The sequence below is a fragment of the Lytechinus variegatus genome, chromosome 1, assembly GCF_018143015.1.
Source record: "Lytechinus variegatus isolate NC3 chromosome 1, Lvar_3.0, whole genome shotgun sequence".
In the NCBI taxonomy this organism is placed as follows: domain Eukaryota; kingdom Metazoa; phylum Echinodermata; class Echinoidea; order Temnopleuroida; family Toxopneustidae; genus Lytechinus; species Lytechinus variegatus.
This window is the reverse complement of record NC_054740.1, coordinates 55,070,489-55,090,835: the sequence shown is the minus strand read 5'-3', so window position 1 is coordinate 55,090,835 and position 20,347 is coordinate 55,070,489. Positions and strand designations below refer to the sequence as shown.

Below are 20,347 nucleotides of genomic sequence, written 5' to 3'. Positions count from 1 at the left end.
ATATCAAAAGTTTTCCCTATATTACATTTTTTTAAATTCCAAACACATGACCTGAAAGAATGATTCTTCTTCTTTACAAAGATACCAAAAACATGAAATTTGGTTAATATTTAGAGCAGCAATGGCAGAATAAAAAGAGGTGTTTTGGTTCGCACCAAGCTCATTAATAATGCAAAAACCCTATAGTCATGAATATCACTTGGATAAAAGAAGCTACTTTTTCAGGGCTTGCCGACTGACTGCATAGTTTTAGCACAAAGTTAGACCATGGGCTAAGTTAAACCCGACTTCAGAATATGGGCCTGTGAGTAGTTTGTAGGCACAGACCCTGATTGAAACTTTAATCCACAAGAGGGTCTTCACACAAGACTAACACATATAAAACTAAAATGTTTAATTTTTAGGGTCTACATAATCTCCTAAACTCAATTCACGCACCAAATCCAGCCAGTGCGAGGTGTGTTTAGAGAGAGTCATGGTATCAGTGATTAACAGGTCACCTCTATCATAATTTTGTACTAAAATCGAAACATGTGCAAATTTCCCACACATCACCATGATTACACGGAATACAAAGATTCAACTCATTGATTCTGTATTTTGCTTGACTAAGTATTATTTTCAGCCTTCAGCAAGTTACTTAATTTTGATATCGTGTATTGAAAATATTGCACAGTCTTGTGTATCGCAAATTATGTGTGTTAAAGGGGAATGAAACCTTTGGAACAAGTGGGCTTGTGTGGAAACAGAAAAATAAAAGAAAAAAAAACAAAGAAAATTTGAGAAAAATCGGACAAATAATGAGAAAGTTATGAGCATTTGAATATAGTGATCACTAGTGGTACGGAGATCCTCCTATTGGTAATGCGACAGATATGTGTGATGTCATATGTGAACAATTTTCCCTTTGATGGACTATAAAATACCCTCAAAATGTCTCTTTTTGCTCTTTTATATGGTGATACAAACTCTTTTACCGTGTTTTCTTAAATCTTTAATACATGCCCTTCTATAGAAACAAAACCTGATCTACTGATAGATGTGATAAAAGAGGCATATTAAGTGAAATAACAAAAGTAATGAGAGAGTTGTTCACAAGTGACATCGCACATCTTTGTCACATTGCCAATGGGATGATCTCCATAGCATTAGTGATCGCAATATTAAAATGCTCATAACTTTCTCATTATTTGTCTGACTTTTCTCAAACCTCCGTTGATATGTTTCTTTGATCTTTCTGTTTTCACACAAGCTATCTTGTTCCAAAATTTCCATTTTCCTTTTATAAAATTGAGCACACGTTGAATGCATAACACAACCACGAAACAATTAATTTCAGATAATTGAAATAAATTCACGGTATTATGAGTTTCCACTGAATACCGATTGGGGGTGTTTCACAAAGAAATATGTGTGACTTTAACAGAGTTGCTTTTATATTTCAGTCGTGTGCCGTATATAACGCATCATGGCATTGGTCAGATCACGCGCATTGGGCATGTACTACACCATATCTTTTTTCTTCCATTGCCCCTTCCCTTTGTAATAAGCTAACATCTTACATTCATAATGCCAAGTCTGTGCATCAGTTCAAAACCCTACTCAAAACCTACCTGTTTAATAGATGATTCACAGTTGTGGGTCGGTCTATTGGAAGTGCACACCAGTTTTGATTTTTCATTATAGGTATATTTGCATTAGCTATGTCATTTTCCCCTGCAACATTTTTTTTTTTCTTTCTTTTCTTTTACCGGTCATCCTAAGTACAAACCATACACAGAACATAGTGCACTTAGAAACACCAGTAGTAAGCACCTTATAAATGTTGAGTATTATTATTATTAGTAGTAGTATTATATCTACCAATAAAGGTTACATGTTACATAACATGTGTGTTTTGGCATTTAAGTATGACTCTAAGTCATACTTAACTCTTTGTGAAACACCCCCGGTACTGTCTTACAAAGAGATGCGATTGATCGGATCAATCACAAGTTTGAAAAGCCAGCAGAGTCAACATGTAAACTGCATATTTGTTCAAAAATTTGTGCTATATATGCTGTATATTCTTAAATCTATTGACTTCTTGACAATTTGATGTGTTCTCCTTTGTTTACAAAGGACATTTTACAAATTTCATGTAGAAGAATTTATGACACTGATGGATTTCCATACAGTTACGATTGATTGGATCAATCGTAACTCTTTGTAAGACGGGGCACCGGTCTAATAATCTCATATTACCAACCAAGGCTGAAGAAATGAAGTAAAATACTTTCTTTCATGATTTTCTAATTGAATACTGATGTGGAGTCATATTTCAAGTAACAATATACATGTGCTAAAAGAAAATTTGACAAGTGGGCCACATAACTTCAAAAATTTATGCTCTCCATCATAGGGATGATTTTGTGAAATGGTTTTAAAGAACGTTCTGACACAGGCCCAAAATAAGAAAATAATAATAGTCAGTTCTTGTATAGCGCATAATACATTATGAATAACGTCTCTATGCGCTGCCAAAGGACTTGGATATTATTACCCCAGCTTCAGCCAGGCTACCTAGGCGCTCCAGCATTCAAGGAATTTCTTCCTACTGGGTACCCATTCACCTCACCTGGATTGAGTACAGCACAATGTGGATAAATTTCTTGCTGAAGGAAATTACGCCATGGCTGGGATTCGAACCCACGACCCTCTGTTTCAAAGTCAGAAGACTAATCCATGGATGACGGAATCGTACCGCCTTACCAGACATCAATCTAAAGCTAAAACTCTGATAGTTGATCAATGGGAGTTGTTTCTGTAAAACGACCAGTACTATTCTTCATGTTGCCATGGCGATACCTCCGCCTGCGAGTAAGAGGTTGCATTTAGAAAAGGATAGCTTGTGAATGTGAGTCTGTCTTGAAGAGATCGATGTCATTTGTTCTCCAGAATGTCCTCCACTCTCAGGTCTGCAAAAAATATACCAACACATGAAACATTGTATGTCTAGAATCAAGTTTCATTGGATATTTGATATCTCTTGTTGTGTATAGCTACTACTACTACTACTACCACTTCTACTACTACTACCACTACTACTACTCCTACTACTACTACTACTACTACTACTACTGAGTTGAATGGAGTTTAATCACCAATATAATAAAATATATATACTAATAAAAGCACAAGTACTATGATCATTATCATACTCTGTCTTTAACTTGATCTGCCACTTCTAGCTCGAACTAAGGCTGCCAAGTATCAATTTTCCTCACCTTGTCTGAATGCAGCACAGTGTCAATAAAAAAAAATCCTTTAACCCAAAACCCCTGGTATTTTGATTATTTTGAGAATACACAATTTGCATTGGATTTGTACATGAAATCATGTTTATGAGCAATTTTGGGTCTGACGTGCATTTACTTAATGTTGTGTAATGCCGTAACCGCATACCCAGGCGTCACAAATTTGGTATCAAAATTTGCGCGAGACTTGAAAGTAAAAAGTCAGTGAGCAGCGAGGTCAAAAAATTTTGCACAGCAGATATATCGCGAAAATTGTTGAGGGGGGCCATTATGCCCCCCCCAGGGGAGAATTAGGGTTAAAAATATGAGAACAAAGAATGCCTAAAAAATGGGTGGAATCACATTTGAAAACCTAAGCCTATCCCCTACTCTGCCTGCACAATGTATGTTCAATTACTTACTCCTGTAGATATTAAAGCAAAAAAAAAAAAAATGTTTCTGGTATACTCACACTGTATGCTTAACACCCTGTCGTATGTCCCACAATCTTATAGTACAATCTGCACCACCTAGAAAAAAACCAGAAGAACAAGAAAAGATTATCAAACATGTCTGAATTAAAGGACACAAAGACTCGAAATCATTTCATGACAAGATTTTTCACTTTTTCTTCATTTTTTGCATGGAATTGTCAACACTAAATGATCATTGGGCACATGGTCACAAGCAGCGAGGGGGCAGTGCCCCAAGAGATTTTGAAAACTTACATTTTCTAATGAAAAACTAAAAAAAGGATGCATGAAATCATTCAATTTCACTTTAGAAAATGCAAAAGCAGGTTAAGCACCCCAAAATTTTTGCATGTAATGCCCCCCAAAAATAAAATGACTTGTGACTTTATTTTGGGACCATCTTTCCACCTTCAAAACTTTATTTCAAGTGATAAACAGTAACTTAGGGTATGTTTAAGCATAACAAGACATGAAATAAGTTCCCTGGGAAAAATGTTCTTATCCATAATCCATATCTTGACTTAATTTGATGTCGTATAGTGAGTTTGAAATGCTGCAATTTAAAATGGCAGAAAACTTAGAAGTAATGGGGGAAGCCGGCCTTGCTTGGCATGGACTCAATACAAGATGCCAAGTGAAATGGTTTATTGCCCTAAGTTTCAAAACTTTGCGCTGAGATAAAGTCAATCAAACAGCTATATGTCCTCCAATCTCAGGTTTGCGACCAAAACATGTTAAAACAAAAAGAAATGTTCTTACCCGAGGCAAGCATTGAGCTATCAGGGTTGAATGCTAACGAATAAACAGTGTCTGTGTGCCCTCTGAGTTCTTTCATCAAACCTCCGGTCGCCAGGTCCCAAACACGAACCCTACGATCTTCACCTGTTACAGAAAAATCATCAGAAATTTTGTGGTATTACCATGACATCATCTTATGTTTGAATTAGTCAATTTTATCATTTCTTTCACTAAACAATATGGATCGCATTCACAAAGATGGATTTGAAGCTATGGTTTGTAAAAATAGTTCATGCAGACACCATGAATCAACTTTGCTTGATTTGATAAGTGCATACACTGATAAAAGGTCTAATAATGAATGTGCTATTTTGTTACGGGATGCTAAATTCATAGCTCTGGTGTAAGTCCGCTATTTAGGCCATAAAATTATTTGGTTGTACAATGCATCCAATTTTACAAAATGGGGTTGGTCAGTTGGAGTTTTTTCTTTAAATACATAAACATGAAAAAGGTCAATAACATTGGAAGCTCTATTCTAATTATTTTTAAGGCTTTAGCAGCTAATCTGTAAAAATTTTAAATGCATTTTTTTTTTTTTACGTTTCGTAGGGTTTGAGTACAACCAAACATTTTCCTTTTTTTCTTGGGGGGGGGCTATAGGTGGATTAATTTTAACCAACAGTCGACAATTAATTAAAAGCTGTGGTTTTACTAATGCTCAAATCAATATAAATGTAGCACCCTGTGAGAAAGCAAGAATTGATTAATATCTTTTCTTACCTGCTGATGCAAGGTACTTCCCATTTGGAGCAAAAGCTATGCACAAAACAGAACTCTGGAAAAAAAAAGAGAAAATTAGAAATATTTCAATGGTTTAGTTTCACTATGATCCGCAAAGATGAATGAGTTGAGTCATTACAATTGTCCAATCTTCGTTCATCCACCTTGATTCCATAGAAAGCTGGTGTGATGACAGAATTTTTTGCATACAGTTCAATGACCTTTTTGCTTTTGAACAGGGTCAGATCCATCCTATTTTTGACCTTGACCTGTGATCTTTAATGGCAAGGAATCATATCAAGCCTTTTTATGGCTTTAATAATGCTCAATTCTTGTATAGCGCATCACACATAGCATGTCCCTATGTGCTTAAAGAAGAAATAGTGAAAGGTAAGAATAAAGTAATCAAGATATTTAGATTGGATCATTAGTTCAAAGTTTTATTGTGCATACCCATTTCCATTCATTATTTTGTTCATCTACATGTTTATGATTATGTGCCAACCATAATTTTATCACCACCATTTGTTTCAGCTATGGTCTGTTGATACCTTTGTTTGTTTTATATTATTTATTTTTTCTTTGCATATATATACTTTGGTTTTTTTTAATGAATTTGGAAATAAATGCTGAATTGATTGACTGAGTTGATTGATATTTCTGTAAACATGTCAATATACCTAGAAGTGGTAGACAAGAAATAATAATATTCATATCCTGCTTTATATAGAATTTGATACAGCTAAGTGCTTTACCAATATTTTATTACCACATTCATTCCCAGGCTTGCCCACACACAATGCATGGACTTTCTCCACTCCCTGAGGAGCATTCCAACAGTAGCTTCCAAACTCACGTGCATGGCATAATACCTGTGCTTTCACATTCTACTGGGTACCCATTAAACACTAGTACTATTTAACAGCTGGGTATAGATTGATGCCTTGCAAAAGGATGCTACGTCAGAGAGAGATTCAAACAAACAACCCTATAAGTGTGACCTGAGAATAAGAATATCCCCCCCCCAGCAGCATTCTTCCTACCTTGTGTCCTGTCAATAAACGAACAGATTTTCCTTGAGTAATGTCCCACAGTCGAATCGTCTTGTCATTAGAACCTGTCGCTACATACTTGCAGTTAGGATGGAACTTGACACACTAGAGAACAAAAAAAAATTTATAAAATATTTTGCTACAAAATATCAATTCAAAAACTACAAACGAAGTAATTCTGCAGGAGAGATAAATGAAGATGTTCAAAGCTATGTCAGCTTCAGTCAAGATTCATGATCGAGTCATAATGCAAGTCAATGAACTTTTGCTTTACACTTAATTCCATATGACTCTATCTTTAATGTGATACATTTTTTTTAAGTCAAGAAAGGACCCCCCCCCATGTAAATAACTTATTCTTGGGTTATCCAATGGCATAGAATGTATTTTTTTCAAGTCTATAAGATTGGTGGTATTTGTTTTGCAAGAAAATGCTTTCAAGTCCCACATGTAGATATTGATGTTAGTAGATCTAGAGTGACATCAACTCTCACAGTTTGAAATGACTTCTTACATCTACATCCATGAGATGACCAGAGAGTACCCGAACAGGATAGGTCCTCTCTGGAGTCCAGAGTCTGGCCGTCTGGTCCTTGGAGGCAGTACAGAAATAGACCCCAAGCGGGCTAACATCAAGGTCCCAGATAGGGTACTTGTGTCCTCTATACCTGGCTATGTTTGAGAAGGTGCTCATACTCCATGCTCTAACTGGTGAAAGAAAATACAGGTAGTAGAGAAAGAAGTTGATATGATATTTCTTTTTAAATTAATGTACTATTTTCTTCTTTTAAAAAATGATTATTGAAATGAGTTTTTACTTTACAATGGGAGGAGGCATTAAAATCTATAACTATGCCATTCTTTAATGAAGTTCTGTCAAAGCTTAACACGTTATACTCATTCTTCTTTCATCAAAACTTATTTGACATCATGTTGGACTTCCCCTTTGGCTAACAACAAATGTCACCACCTTCCCCAGAAAAACAGCGCCTATAACCTTGCTCTGCTATGCAGGCGAGACAAAAATTTCTTGAACCCCTTTAAAAAAAAATCTTGTCCTTCATTAAACTTGGTTTTCTGACACATATTTTGTTTTGAAGAGTGTGATTTATAGTGCTCACCAGCCTAAACTTGAAGCCTTGATAATGCTTCAAAACTATGAGGTCAGAAAAGAAAAAAAGTGCCAATTAATGACTTTATTTACCTGTGGCATCTCCTGATGCCGATAAGAGAAGAGGTGTCTCTGGTATGAAGCAGCTACTGTAAACAGTATCACTGTGACCTCGTAGTAACTTACAGTCTGATCCAAGACTAGACAGGAAAAAAATAATTATGATGAAAAGACCAATCAACGAAAATATATTAATCACACAGCTTCCTGCTACAAAGATCAATGATTTGGAGCAATAATTCACCAATACATTTCATAATCATATACTTGATGCAAACAGTAATGAAGCCCAGCAATTCTCTAAACTACAACTTACAATTATGTAATTCTACTTTGTAATGAGATTGTAAATTGGGTGTTTCAGCTTTGCTGCAGGTCAAAAATCTAAATAAGTAAATACCAATAAATAAACAAGTGGAATGCCTCTGGCCGTCTCACCTGCATCACGCAGTTCAATATAGCAGCAGTGCTGACTTTGAATACTACTCTAACTTGCACAAGATGTTCAGTGATACATGGTTACTCTTATGTCCACTTTTTATGAACTAGACCAATAAACTTACAGAGATATGATGGTTATTCAACAGATACACCCAATTCGGCCAAAGTTCATTGATCTTTGACCTTGGTCATGTGACCTGAAACGCGCACAGGATGTTCAGTGATACTTGATTACTCTAATGTCCAAGTTTAACGAACTAGACCAATAAACTTTCAAAGTTATGATGGTAATTCAACAGATACCCCGATTTGGCCAAAGTTCATTGACCCTAAATGACCTTTGACCTTGATCATGTGACCTGAAACTCAAACAGGATGTTCAGTGATACTTTATTACTCTTATGTACAAGTTTCATGAATCAGATCCATAAACTTTCAAAGTTATGATGGTAATTCAACAGATACACCCAATTCGGCCAAAGTTCATTGACCTTTGACCTTGGTCATGTGACCTGAAACGCGCACAGGATGTTCAGTGATACTTGATTACTCTAATGTCCAAGTTTAACGAACTAGACCAATAAACTTTCAAAGTTATGATGGTAATTCAACAGATACCCCCGATTCGGCCAAAGTTCATTGACCCTAAATGACCTTTGACCTTAATCATGAGACCTGAAACTTGCACAAAATTTTCAGTGATGCTTGATTACTATTATGTCTAAGTTTCATGAATCAGATCCATAAACTTTCAAAGTTATGATGGGAATTCAACAGATATCCCCAATTCGGCCAAAGTTCATTGACCCTAAATGACCTTTGACCTTGGTCATGTGACGTGAAACTCAGGCAGGATGTTCAGTGATACTTGATTAACCTTATGTCCAAGTTTCATGAACTAGGTCCATATATTTTCTAAGTTATGATGACATTTCAAAAACTTAACCTCAGGTTAAGATTTTGATGTTGAATCCTCCAACATGGTCTAAGTTCATTGACCCTAAATGACCTTTGACCTTGGTCATGTGACATGAAACTCTAATAGGATGTTCAGTAATACTTGATTAACCTTATGGCCAAGTTTTATTAACTAGGTCCATATACTTTCTAAGTTATGACGTCATTTCAAAAACTTAACCTCAGGTTAAGATTTGATGTTGACGCCGCCGCCGCCGTCGGAAAAGCGGCGCCTATAGTCTCACTTTGCTTCGCAGGTGAGACAAAAATTACAATAATAAAAGATTGTTAAGTACCAAAGTAAAAGGAATGGATAAAAAGCATATTTGCTATACTATCAATGAAGAATAAGAAATATTCTGCATCACTATTAAAAACCAAGAGTGGCTTAATTAGGAACTCAATAATGACTGTTAATGATTCTTGAAAAGAGAGCTAAGCAAAAGCAAACCAAGTGTAAAATTAAGATGCTGTTTAATTTGTGCTGATCCGCATGAAATAAAGGAGACAAGGCAGAGATGGTGCTATGGTCATAACAATCCTAGTCATAAAAATACACATGTGAAGTCAATGAGAGTCCTCATTGCCTAGAGAGAAAGCTTGAGGTTTGAAACAACCTCAATTACAGTCCTATTTTCCTGTGATACAGACAACAGAAAAAAAAAATCATGAAACTCAGGAAAAAAGCAGAATTACAGAATTCCTGAAAAATTATTTGAACATTGACCTCATTAGGTGATTTAATTGATAATTGCGTGCATTTACCTATCTTCTATAATGTTGCTATGGAGACTATCACCGGCGAAGCGGACGCGACTGACGTCAGCATCGTGGGATTGCGTTTTGAGTTTCTTCGGAGTAAGACTCCACAATCTGACGGCAGAATCCTCAAAGCCACCAGCTAGCATCTGAGAATCATCCGAGAAACTCACACAACTCAACCTGTAGGTAAAACATTGCCAAACCTATACACTAGTATTGCTAAAATAAGGCCTAAAAAAATTAAGTTGAATTGAAAATCATGTCATTAAAGGAGAATGAAACCTGTGGAACAAGATAACTTGTGTGAAAACAGAAAAATCAAAGAAACAGATCAACGAAAGTTTGAGAAAAATCAGACAAATAATAAGAAAGTTATGAGCATTTGAATATTGCGATCACTAATGCTATGGAGATCCTCAAATAGGCGATGCGAAAAAGATGTGTGATGTCACTTGTGAACAACTCTCCCCATTACTTAAGTATATATTTCACTTAAATTGCCTCTTTTATCACATATATCAGTAGTTCATGTGTTCTTTCTTTAGGTTTAGGAGGGCATGTAATACAGATTTTCAAACAATACAACATGGATAAAGAGTTTGTATCACCACAAGAAAAAGCAGAAAGAGACATTTTGATGGTGTTTTATAGTCCATCAAAGGGAAACTTGTTCACATGTGACACAGCCACTGTGACTGATTAAATTACACATAAAAATGTTTGCTACGTAGTTAGTTATACCAGCTTGGTGTTATACCAGCAAAACCCATCCTGTTGACGTTTTTGCGAGATTTACCATAACATAACAATAAACAGAATAGCCTACCCTTGATATGCATTGAGGACACTATACAAGATGATGGAGGGAACAGATGGCGGTCCTCTCTGGACTTTATCAATGGTCGCTCGTAACTCAGAAAGAAAAGCCTCTCTCTCCACTTCTCTCTTATTATCTTCTTTCTTAGGTGTCTCTGAGGTTTGTTTTGAGGCGGAGGACAGCGATGATGATGAAGAAGATGCCTGTGGATACTCCTCACCCCCTTCTTGCAAGGATGTGGGTACCGAATATCGCACTGTGTACAAAATAATTAAATCGTTGGTTGACACTGATGGCTTTGTAAAGGGAATAATTTTCCCAGAATTGCACAGCAATTTGCAATGTATTCACTTATCACTTATGACTGCTGCACAGAATGTTTTTCATGGACCGAGTCTTTGCACAACACTGTATGGGATTTTCTTCAAATCTTTTCCCTATCATCCATATTCATCAATATTCCAAAGGCTTCCTAATCTGAAGGTTTGTTAATTCCAAAACGAAATAAGATTATGGTTTTCCTTACGAGTATCATTTCATAAAAAATCAGACTATCAAACCTGTGGAATAACAATTCCTATTTTCTTTTTGGACTAACTAGCCTTTCGGAATAATCCGCACAACGTTTGGAAAAAGAAACCTCTTCCTTTTTTTTCATTTTTGGACGAACAAAAATCTTGATACAGGCAATTCGCATGGTTCAGAAAAAAAATCCTTTGGAGTATTCAGACATTTGGAATAAAGAATGTAACACAAATTACTAATTGAGAACAAAGTTTAGTTCTCTACTGGTACCTTCGAGCCATGGTTTCCGGAAAGTGGTTGAAGGTTCCTAACAGATATTATGGTACAGTACACTTCGCTTTCAGTGTGGCTGAATTATCTATTCATACTCAAGAGAACTTCATATCAATGCCCCTTTAATACAATATAAAGAAATACTGCTCTATTCACTTTTGATAGAATCATTCTGTGTTTGATTTCACAATATTCGGCTTCGATAGACCTGCCAACTGTCCTTATTTTATCAGGATAGACCCGATTTTCAATTTTCAAAATGGCCAAAAATCAAAACCATTCTCCAAAATTTCACGTGAGAAAGAAAAATGTGGGAAAAATCCCCATTAACCCATTCATGCCCCAGTCCTAAATACATCTCAAATAGCCCAGTCCGTTTAGGGTTAAAGTTGCTAACTTACAGGAATTTCAGGGGGCATTGCCTACTTGACCCCCACATGGGACTCTGCCCCTGGAACATCCTGGGGGGGGGGGGGCGTAGTCAGCCCCCTGGAGCCCCAGTCAGATTGGTTGTCCAGGGGCCCATTGCAGAAAGAGTTGCAATTAATTGCAACTCTTAAAGTCAAGCGCAACTTGATTTTCAATCAATCGACAGCGCGCATTTGAAAGTTGCAATTGATTTTTTGATTGCGTTTAAACGCAACTCTTTCTGCAACGGACCCCTGATTTTGCATTTGTAAATGTTGAAAGGTATGCTTGCAGTCTAACTGGTGTATAATAAGATATGGTTGTCCCATATTAAACCAGGTGGGGCGATTTCTTGACTTTCTTCTTCGCAAGCTGGGGGACAGAGACTCTAAAACAGGCCACCCCACCAACCCAACCCAGATCGGTTGTCTACCCATACAACATACCTTTGATATCAATGTGCAAGTTGATGATACTGAGTAGAACAGAATTATCTCGACTCTGGAGGAAGCGTAGTAGGTACTGGACGGCGTCATCTCCAATCTCAACCACACATTTATTATCTCTGTTATGAAAAATAAGAACAAAATAATATTCTGCTGCATGGTTTACAGATATATCTTTACTCCAGTCATTGGAATAGGGCTTGACCACATACAATACCAGAAGTGGAAAATAAATAGCGTCAAAATAAAAATGAAATATTCAATGCAAAGATATCCATTATAAATACTGAACTAAGCATTTTCATGTAAAAGACACCAATTGAAAGCAAAGCAGATTTGAATAGAACATCTGGGTTTGTATTCTGAAAACATTCTCATCTTTGTTCTTCTCATTTACGTTATTTCACTGAGATAGAACAATGTTAAATCATTGTTAATCAATATTCTGAAAATCTTCTTAATGTGATTTTATTTCACCAACAAGCCTTTTTAAATACATTAATATTATTTCAAATAAGTTATGAACTCTTTTTCCTTTTTCATAGTTGTATATGATGAAGTATAATAATGTTGTATATGATGAAGTATAATAATGTAGTCTAGTTTAGTTTAATTCAATAGTATTATACCTTGTACTGATTTGTCATGTAATGTATACCTAATACTAACATAATACTGTAGAATGTAAAATAATCGTAATTCATTAGTCTTCTAATTAATGTAAAGCACTAGAGATCTTGATATCAAGCACCTTATAAATGCAATATATCATTATTATAAGTAATTTTCAAAAAATGAAAAGCACAAGCTGCCCCCCATAAAAAAAAGAAAGCAAACAAGCAAAAATAAATAGTCAATATTTCCTAAATTTTGAAAATCCTCTTTTTCCCAGGGTTAAGGGGCATCATGAGATGTAATAAATAACCCTCCAGTCATTGTAAATATTATATGAATACCTTATAAGATGAGATAAAAGACAATGTTCAGAATACCCCTTATCTCATTCATGATTAATATAGAAACCCGTTATAACAAACAATAGTTTTAACCAATATTGTTTATTATACATACCTAAATGCAGCAAGGTAAGGATCCGTCAATGGATCTATACTATACTGAACACTGCTTAATCTCTCCATCAACTCCTTAGTATCTAGACTATCTTGATATTGTATACATCCTTTGTGTTTTGTATACAGGTTGTGGGCTGCCAGAAAAAAAATATATACATTCATGTTACTTGGAGATCTTAGAAATACCAGATATTTTCAATGAATGAGGAAGAATTTAGCACGAATTGTTGATAAATGCAATATTGGCCTTAACCCAAGTAAAAATGGGGGATGCTTATTTTTTACAAATGCTTGCCGGTAATTTTCAGTGAAGACCGGCAGACCAATGAAATAAAGAAAATGTAACAAATAAATATAAAAATTAGTGTCATCAAACAATTTGAAAATCAACAAATTTAAGAACTCTATTTCATTAACTATATTAAAACTAACACATAATTAATTTTAAGTCTATAATCAACCAAAAGGGACAATGATAATATGACAGATATATTATAAAGCAAGATCATACATGTATTTTGAAGGTGACAAGGTCTTCGCATTTGATATTCATTTCACACAAAATCCCAACTTTGCAATTGCGACAACCTCAATGCCTACAAATCTTAACTAAAGACCTCTTCTTTCTAGCAACTTTGGAAAACATGCACTGCATATTCACACTCAACCCAGGTGAGGTAAATGGGGAACAGGCATAAATCATTGCTTGAAATGCTGATGCACTGTTAGGCTGCGATGCTCAAAGCAAGGGTAATATTATCCACTTCTTTTGTAAAAGCATAGGATTGAACTTTTATCATAATGTGATATATGCACTATACATGTGTATCAATCATATTTTTTCTTTTTTTATTTCACATATTTTGGTCGCTGGGCTCTGCTGGCACTGTGCTGCTCTTTATCATCATAATCCATTGCACACTTACTTCTTTTCTTCCCTACATTGGATATTGGGGGTATTAACGATCAATAAAAAAATATATATCTTACCATTTACTCTATGTCCATCAGAGATCATTTGCAAATAAATATGAGCAAATGTTGGGTACAGCAAGCGCAAGAGGTCCAACTGTGTAATAAAAGAAAATATGACTACCATTCAACAAACATTCGATCAAAATCTCAGAATATGAAAAAATGAGACCCCTGTTACACCCCATTTCCTACCCAAGACCAGCCTCTGGGTGCCCCAAGACTGGTTTCCAAAAACTTGACCTAACCTTTTGAACTCCTACTACACCAGAATCGTAATGAGACTTGGGGTGCCCTGAGACAGCTTTCTGTGTATTTACACCGAATTACCGAAGCTGTCCCAGATAGGTTTGGCAGGGTGCCAAGCACGCGCTGTGTTTGTTGTTTGGATAATCGTTCCAAGTTTAGCGCATCAAGTGAACCAGTTGTGGGCAGGTTTGCGTTTACACCAAATCCAAAGCAGTCTCGGGTGCCCAGAGACCGGTCTCGGAACAAATCGCGAGATGGTCCGAGATAGGTTTGCTCAGTCGGGGTCTCGGGTAGGTAAGTGCGTTTACACCGGATTAGAAACCTGCCCAAGACTGGTCTCGGGGCGCTCCGAGACTACTTGGGAAATCCGTTGTAACAGGGGTCTTATATTCATCTCCTTTTGAACTACTTGTATATATACTCAGGGAAGTCTGCTTTATGTTCCACACAAAAAGATATTGCTGTAAGATCAGGAAAAAGTTACCAGTAATGACATGCTTCTTATCAAATATTAAACTGTGAATAATCTTTGATGGACACGTCTTGCACAGTGTACAATGAATTCTAATAAACAATGGTATCCTTCATGAAGTAAAAATTTGAAAATGTATCAAGACAAGTTTCTTTAACACATTTTTTTCCAGACTGCATGGAAGTTTCACCGACATCGAGCAGCGCACATCTCATACTTGACTGAACCCCCAAATTCACACCTTGATTTCTCCTTATATTGTTTGATATTGTAACCAAAGTTCTTCTACATTCATTCAAGCACTTGTGCAGGCTATTGTAGATCAATTTTGACAAGTTATATATCATTTTGAAGCTTAGAATGTGCTTCCTAAAGAGCAATAAAAATCTCAAAATTCATTTTGGACGACTCATTGTTGGTATTGGGGTGGCAGATCATAATTACATTCTAAGTTTTACCTTATACTCATCTACTGAACTCTCGATGAAGAGCCTAAATCTGGCAAATTGCTGCTCAAAGACATCACCATCTTGATCACTGTTGGAATGGAATTTAAAACAAAAATATTTCAACAGCCTACATCAATGCTACATATTTGTGTTCTCATTATTTTAGGGATACTTCTAAATAATTACACAGAAATTACAAGTTCAAAATGGATCATGTGAGAGACAAGTCAAGTTTTTATTAGATATTAAATCACACTGAATAAAAAAGTACAGATATACTTGTACGTGATCAAGCCTTGAAATAAGTGGGCGCTGAGCGCAAATTCGCGCTCATAACGCCATCAATTGCGCCCATGAAGCCCCAAAATCATCAAAATTTTGACGACCGGGCGCAAATATTTTCCAGGTAATTGCGCCCGCCGTGAGTGAGCAGTGAAGCCATATCATACATGTAATTTAAATATCTGTAAAGCCAAAATCAAATAACTTTCAATTTACGATAAACACAGTTTAAAATTGCCAAGTGCGTCTTTCAGTTTTCTGTACCATAAATAAAAGTGAGCTACGTCCGTCTTTTTTTTACCTGTAATACATGTGCGCGCGTTCTTCCGGTAGCGGTTTTTCCATACTTCACCATGTGCAATTTCTAATGCACACATTTCCATACGGGATATCACAATTCTGTGATATAGTAATTTGAATTGCACAGGAGATAAATCCCTGTTCACAGCACAAGTCTTTTATCCTCACAGTCGCCGACCTTGCTTGTCAAAACGGAGCCTTAATAATCCAAAATAACTTAGCTTATAGTTGTGAATTGTAGCTTTTTAATTTCTTTCCTGGAGAGGGGTAAATATCAGACAATAAATCTAACAAGGCTCCATCTAAAAAAAATAAAAGGACGCCGCGTGCACTTGAGTGTGGTGTTAGCAAGCCAGTTTTGAGCTCATGTCTGCCAGAGCTCTGGGTGAGAATTCTATCAGTAATGGCCTAAGTGATGGTGATTTTCCGTTTGAGATAGAGTTTAGATTTCATGTTCAATTTTGAAAACTGTCAAAAAACTTTATGATTTCTTCATTGTGATGAATATTTAAGTTATTAATGAATACATTTTCACCGAATTCAGACTCTCCCAGAATGAAAGGCATTTTCTGTGGAGATCTGCGTTTTCAAATAACTTGTGAAAAACTTAAGGTACGTGAACCTACAATACATGTACATAGCCTGTGGCTATGTGCTGGAATTTGAATAGACTGAGTTATTTATTGATTTTGTTTCTTAATTTCTTTAACATAATTTATATGCAATCCAAGTGCACCTCACAGCCACAATCACACACAAACACTCACCCACTCCCATGATTCAAACCATAAAAAAACCTTAAAAATTATTTTTTTTCTAAATTTATTATTTGATCTGAATTCTCTCTTTCTCCATCCCTCTCTCTTTTTTTTTAATTTTTATTTTATTTATTTATTTATATATATATATATATTTTTTTTTGGGGGGGTCATTGATCATGGTTCATTAAAGACAAAAAATAAATAAGCCCATGTGTGTGTGGTTGTAAAGGGGATGTGGAGTGAGGGTGTCAAAACACTTAAACATTTAAATCTGATTTCTTAAATGTTTGAATAAGCCTAATACTAAGCATATGCTATTCATTTACTAATTGAAAAATTGCAGGAGCTGCGCTTACTATAAACAAATTTGCGGTGTGGTTCACTGTTATATATATATGTATTTTTAAATTGCCCCTGGTTCCAGAAAATTGCCCCCGGTTCCTGTAAAAAGCCCGTGAGCCGGGGGCAATTTAAAAAAAAATTGCCCCCGGCTCACAGGTGCTTATTTCAAGGCTTGTACGTGATTTCTCCAAATAGATTCTTTGATAAAATAAGATGTACAGTATTAGGGGGGGGGGGGTAAATGACAACTTAAATTAGATATTATCTCGAAAAGCTCGAATTTCATATTTAAAAGTAAGGTTTGCAAGTATCATCATTGCTGACTTTATTTTTCATATCATACTAAGATTGGGAATTGAGTCTAGTTTTTAAAAGGTAGTCAACTGTTCTCTCAGACTCTGACATATTGCTTTGTTCAATACTGGGGGGGGGGGAGGTTAAAAAGATTTGAAACTACATGAAGAGGACGATCATCAATTCCTGTGTGTGGTTAAAAAAAATTGCATCACAGAATTAGTAAAACCATGCTCAGAGGGCATATGCTAAGTAGTACATTAATTGATAAGATTGTTTGTTCAATATCATGTTCATATGGGCACTAAGCATAACTGCATTAAGTCGAAATCAGCTCTTTATGAAACCCCTCCCCCACAACTAATAGAAACATCAGTTCAAAAGATGATGGAGCTTCTCACCATGAATTGCACGAGACAGAGTTGATTGCTCCCATCTCTTTCCTCCTTGATGACTGAGAAGCCATCTCTCGCAATGAATCTGTCAGTTTGAGGTTCTTGCGATTCACACTCTCGCTGTTGATATCCTGTAAATACAAGCAAATTCTTCAACTAATCCACAATTAACTTGGTTACTCTATACCATTTCCATCTAATTTACGCATTTCCCCCATTTCCGTACTATTCTACATGTACTTACACACTGAAGGCCTTCACATCACATAGTGATGATAGTGTCCCAACTTTTAGAAGTAAAAAAACCATCATTTTCAAGCAAGACATGCATCATCAGAAATTTAATCGAATAAACTCCAAATTTATATGACAAGCAGCCATGCAGCCAACGAATGGGAGTGATCCTCCATGGTAGATGTTATAAATCTCCATTTTGCATTGCTTTAGCCAAGGAAGACAAAAATTACATTTTAAATCAGTGATAATGGATCGTTATGGCAGTGTGTCCAAAGTGTACAGTCATCGATTGGCATAGAATGTACTGTTGGGATCACAACAGACTACCGCCAACCAGCAAGACCCCTTGAATTCTCTATATCACATTTTAAGTTCAATATGCCCACAAATTTCTTCTTCTTCCATTGAGTACAGTCCTCTTTACAGAGTATAGTCATACTTGGCTGAGGCCGCAATCACAAAAACACATGACATTTGGTGCAGTTCAACAAAACTAAATTTTCTGAACATCGCGATCAGGAACGGCTGTATTTTGGTTAAATCTCGAGGCCATTGTCGAAATCTAATTTCGACATCTCTTCACTTGGCTTCGACGTAGTTTTGGAAAACTAAAATTTAATACATGATTATTAATATGCCATAATTATAATAATAATCATTCATAATCACATATTAAATTTTGGTATTTGTTAAATAATTCTTATTCATAAATTGTTCTTCAAAACGGCATTTTGTAACATCGCTAAATCGAAGGTACGTCATATTCATAACAAAGCAGTTCAAGCATGTCAGACCTATTGTAATTGTATTTGCTTTGTTGACAAACAGATCAAGGGATCTACACCAAATTGGTCTGGTAAGAACCTCTCATTTCTGCCATTCATAGTGAAATAATTTGTATCCCTTCATATGCATTAACGTTAACTTTAATTTACTTAGTTAAGTTAGGCATTTGAAGGTTCAAATATCAATAAAATTCACACTTAAACTGAAATCCATCCGGGTGTGTAGGTCTCACTTAGTTATGCATATATGGGAGGTGGTTCAAGGCTCCATAGTGAAGAGGTATATCATGTCAAAATATTTAAAAATATCATTATGGAGTCTTCAAGGCTAACGTCGTACTCGTAACGATACAAATACGTTCCGGGGAGCGTTTCATGAAAGGACGAAAGGACTTGTCGGACGTTTTATCCGACAAGTCCCATTTTATCCGACAGTTACCATAGTAACAGTGCCTCACAGCCAATCAGAGTCAGAGAAATATGTCAGATCTGACAACTTGTCGGACAAAAATGTTGATGAAACACTCCCCCGATGTTTGGGGGAGGGTTACTGCACATGGACATGAAAATCAATATGTGGGACTACAATATAATACGGTATGGTTTTCGATTCAGATCAAATTAGACGAGCTACCAACAATAATAATTATAAATCATGAACTTACAATATATTGCCTTCTTTTCAGATGTTGAAGAACTGCAGACTGGATCTGGTCGTTGCTTACACGTTTCATCGTGTGTTCATTAGGGCGCAGATTCGACAGACACAAGTAGGCTTCCACTTGCTGACTGAACTTTGAAGCAGCAGCGATGCATTCATGCCGCGCCAGCGCAGCGCCACGAACCTGTATACCCGCGCCTAGCGTTTGAGGCGGTACGGTAGGCGCACGCTCCCGCCTTTACCTTGCCTGGATATAAACTTTAAAAAAGTGTTTTTATTGTATTCTCTCAAATCAGAATACACATTCACATTATATAAACAAGTTGTACAGATAACTTGAAATATGATTATAAATTATACAATAATCCATATCCCATATATAATTATACAAATCACGTACTTCAAAGATACTGATGCGCGTTTCAGCAATTACAAGAATGAAATATTAACAAGATGTACTGGAATTACAAAAGAGAGAAAACAAACAATGATAATTTTTTCATGTACTTGGGTTAATCAATCGATCCAGGCTGTGGCCTATCTATCTATCTATCCTGATGTGATCTCCATCTCGATCTCTTCATATCCCCTTTCGAGATGTCATAGCAAGGCGACTACTCTTCCATGTACTCCAATACATATTATGGCTAAAATGTCATTTTCCCCAATAGTTTTATTTCAAATTATGTTTTCTTCCATGAGGACATAAAACAATATACCTGGGTTATATTTAGATTACCGCCCCAGGGGAATGGGTACTGAGGAGAAAACTACAAATCCCTGATAATAAAGTACATGGCCTATGGGAAAGTTGTCCATGCCCCTTGTCATAATTTACTTACCCTGTTAATTGCCAATTTGAAATCTACATACTATTAGTGATGTCAATTTTAAACCAGCTATAACTGTCTTATTGGTTGTCCAATTTCTTTCAATTTTTCACCATTCTTCCTA

The 20,347-nt window shown here is 36.1% G+C and overlaps 1 protein-coding gene across 1 annotated transcript; it reads right to left on the bottom strand.

Annotated features, from left to right (window-relative positions):
* Positions 1-2,648: 2,648 nt before the first annotated feature.
* Positions 2,649-19,555, bottom strand: LOC121417255 (TAF5-like RNA polymerase II p300/CBP-associated factor-associated factor 65 kDa subunit 5L). The gene is made up of 15 exons (XM_041610897.1): positions 19,398-19,555; positions 17,717-17,841; positions 15,346-15,424; positions 14,185-14,263; positions 13,193-13,328; positions 12,122-12,240; positions 10,479-10,725; positions 9,656-9,832; positions 7,526-7,632; positions 6,836-7,029; positions 6,313-6,426; positions 5,270-5,324; positions 4,508-4,630; positions 3,748-3,805; positions 2,649-2,957 (listed from the first exon to the last, which is right to left on the bottom strand). Exons 1-15 carry the CDS (start codon positions 19,464-19,466, stop codon positions 2,828-2,830), a joined length of 1,812 nt encoding a protein of 603 aa, XP_041466831.1. The 5' UTR covers positions 19,467-19,555; the 3' UTR covers positions 2,649-2,827.
* Positions 19,556-20,347: the final 792 nt, after the last annotated feature.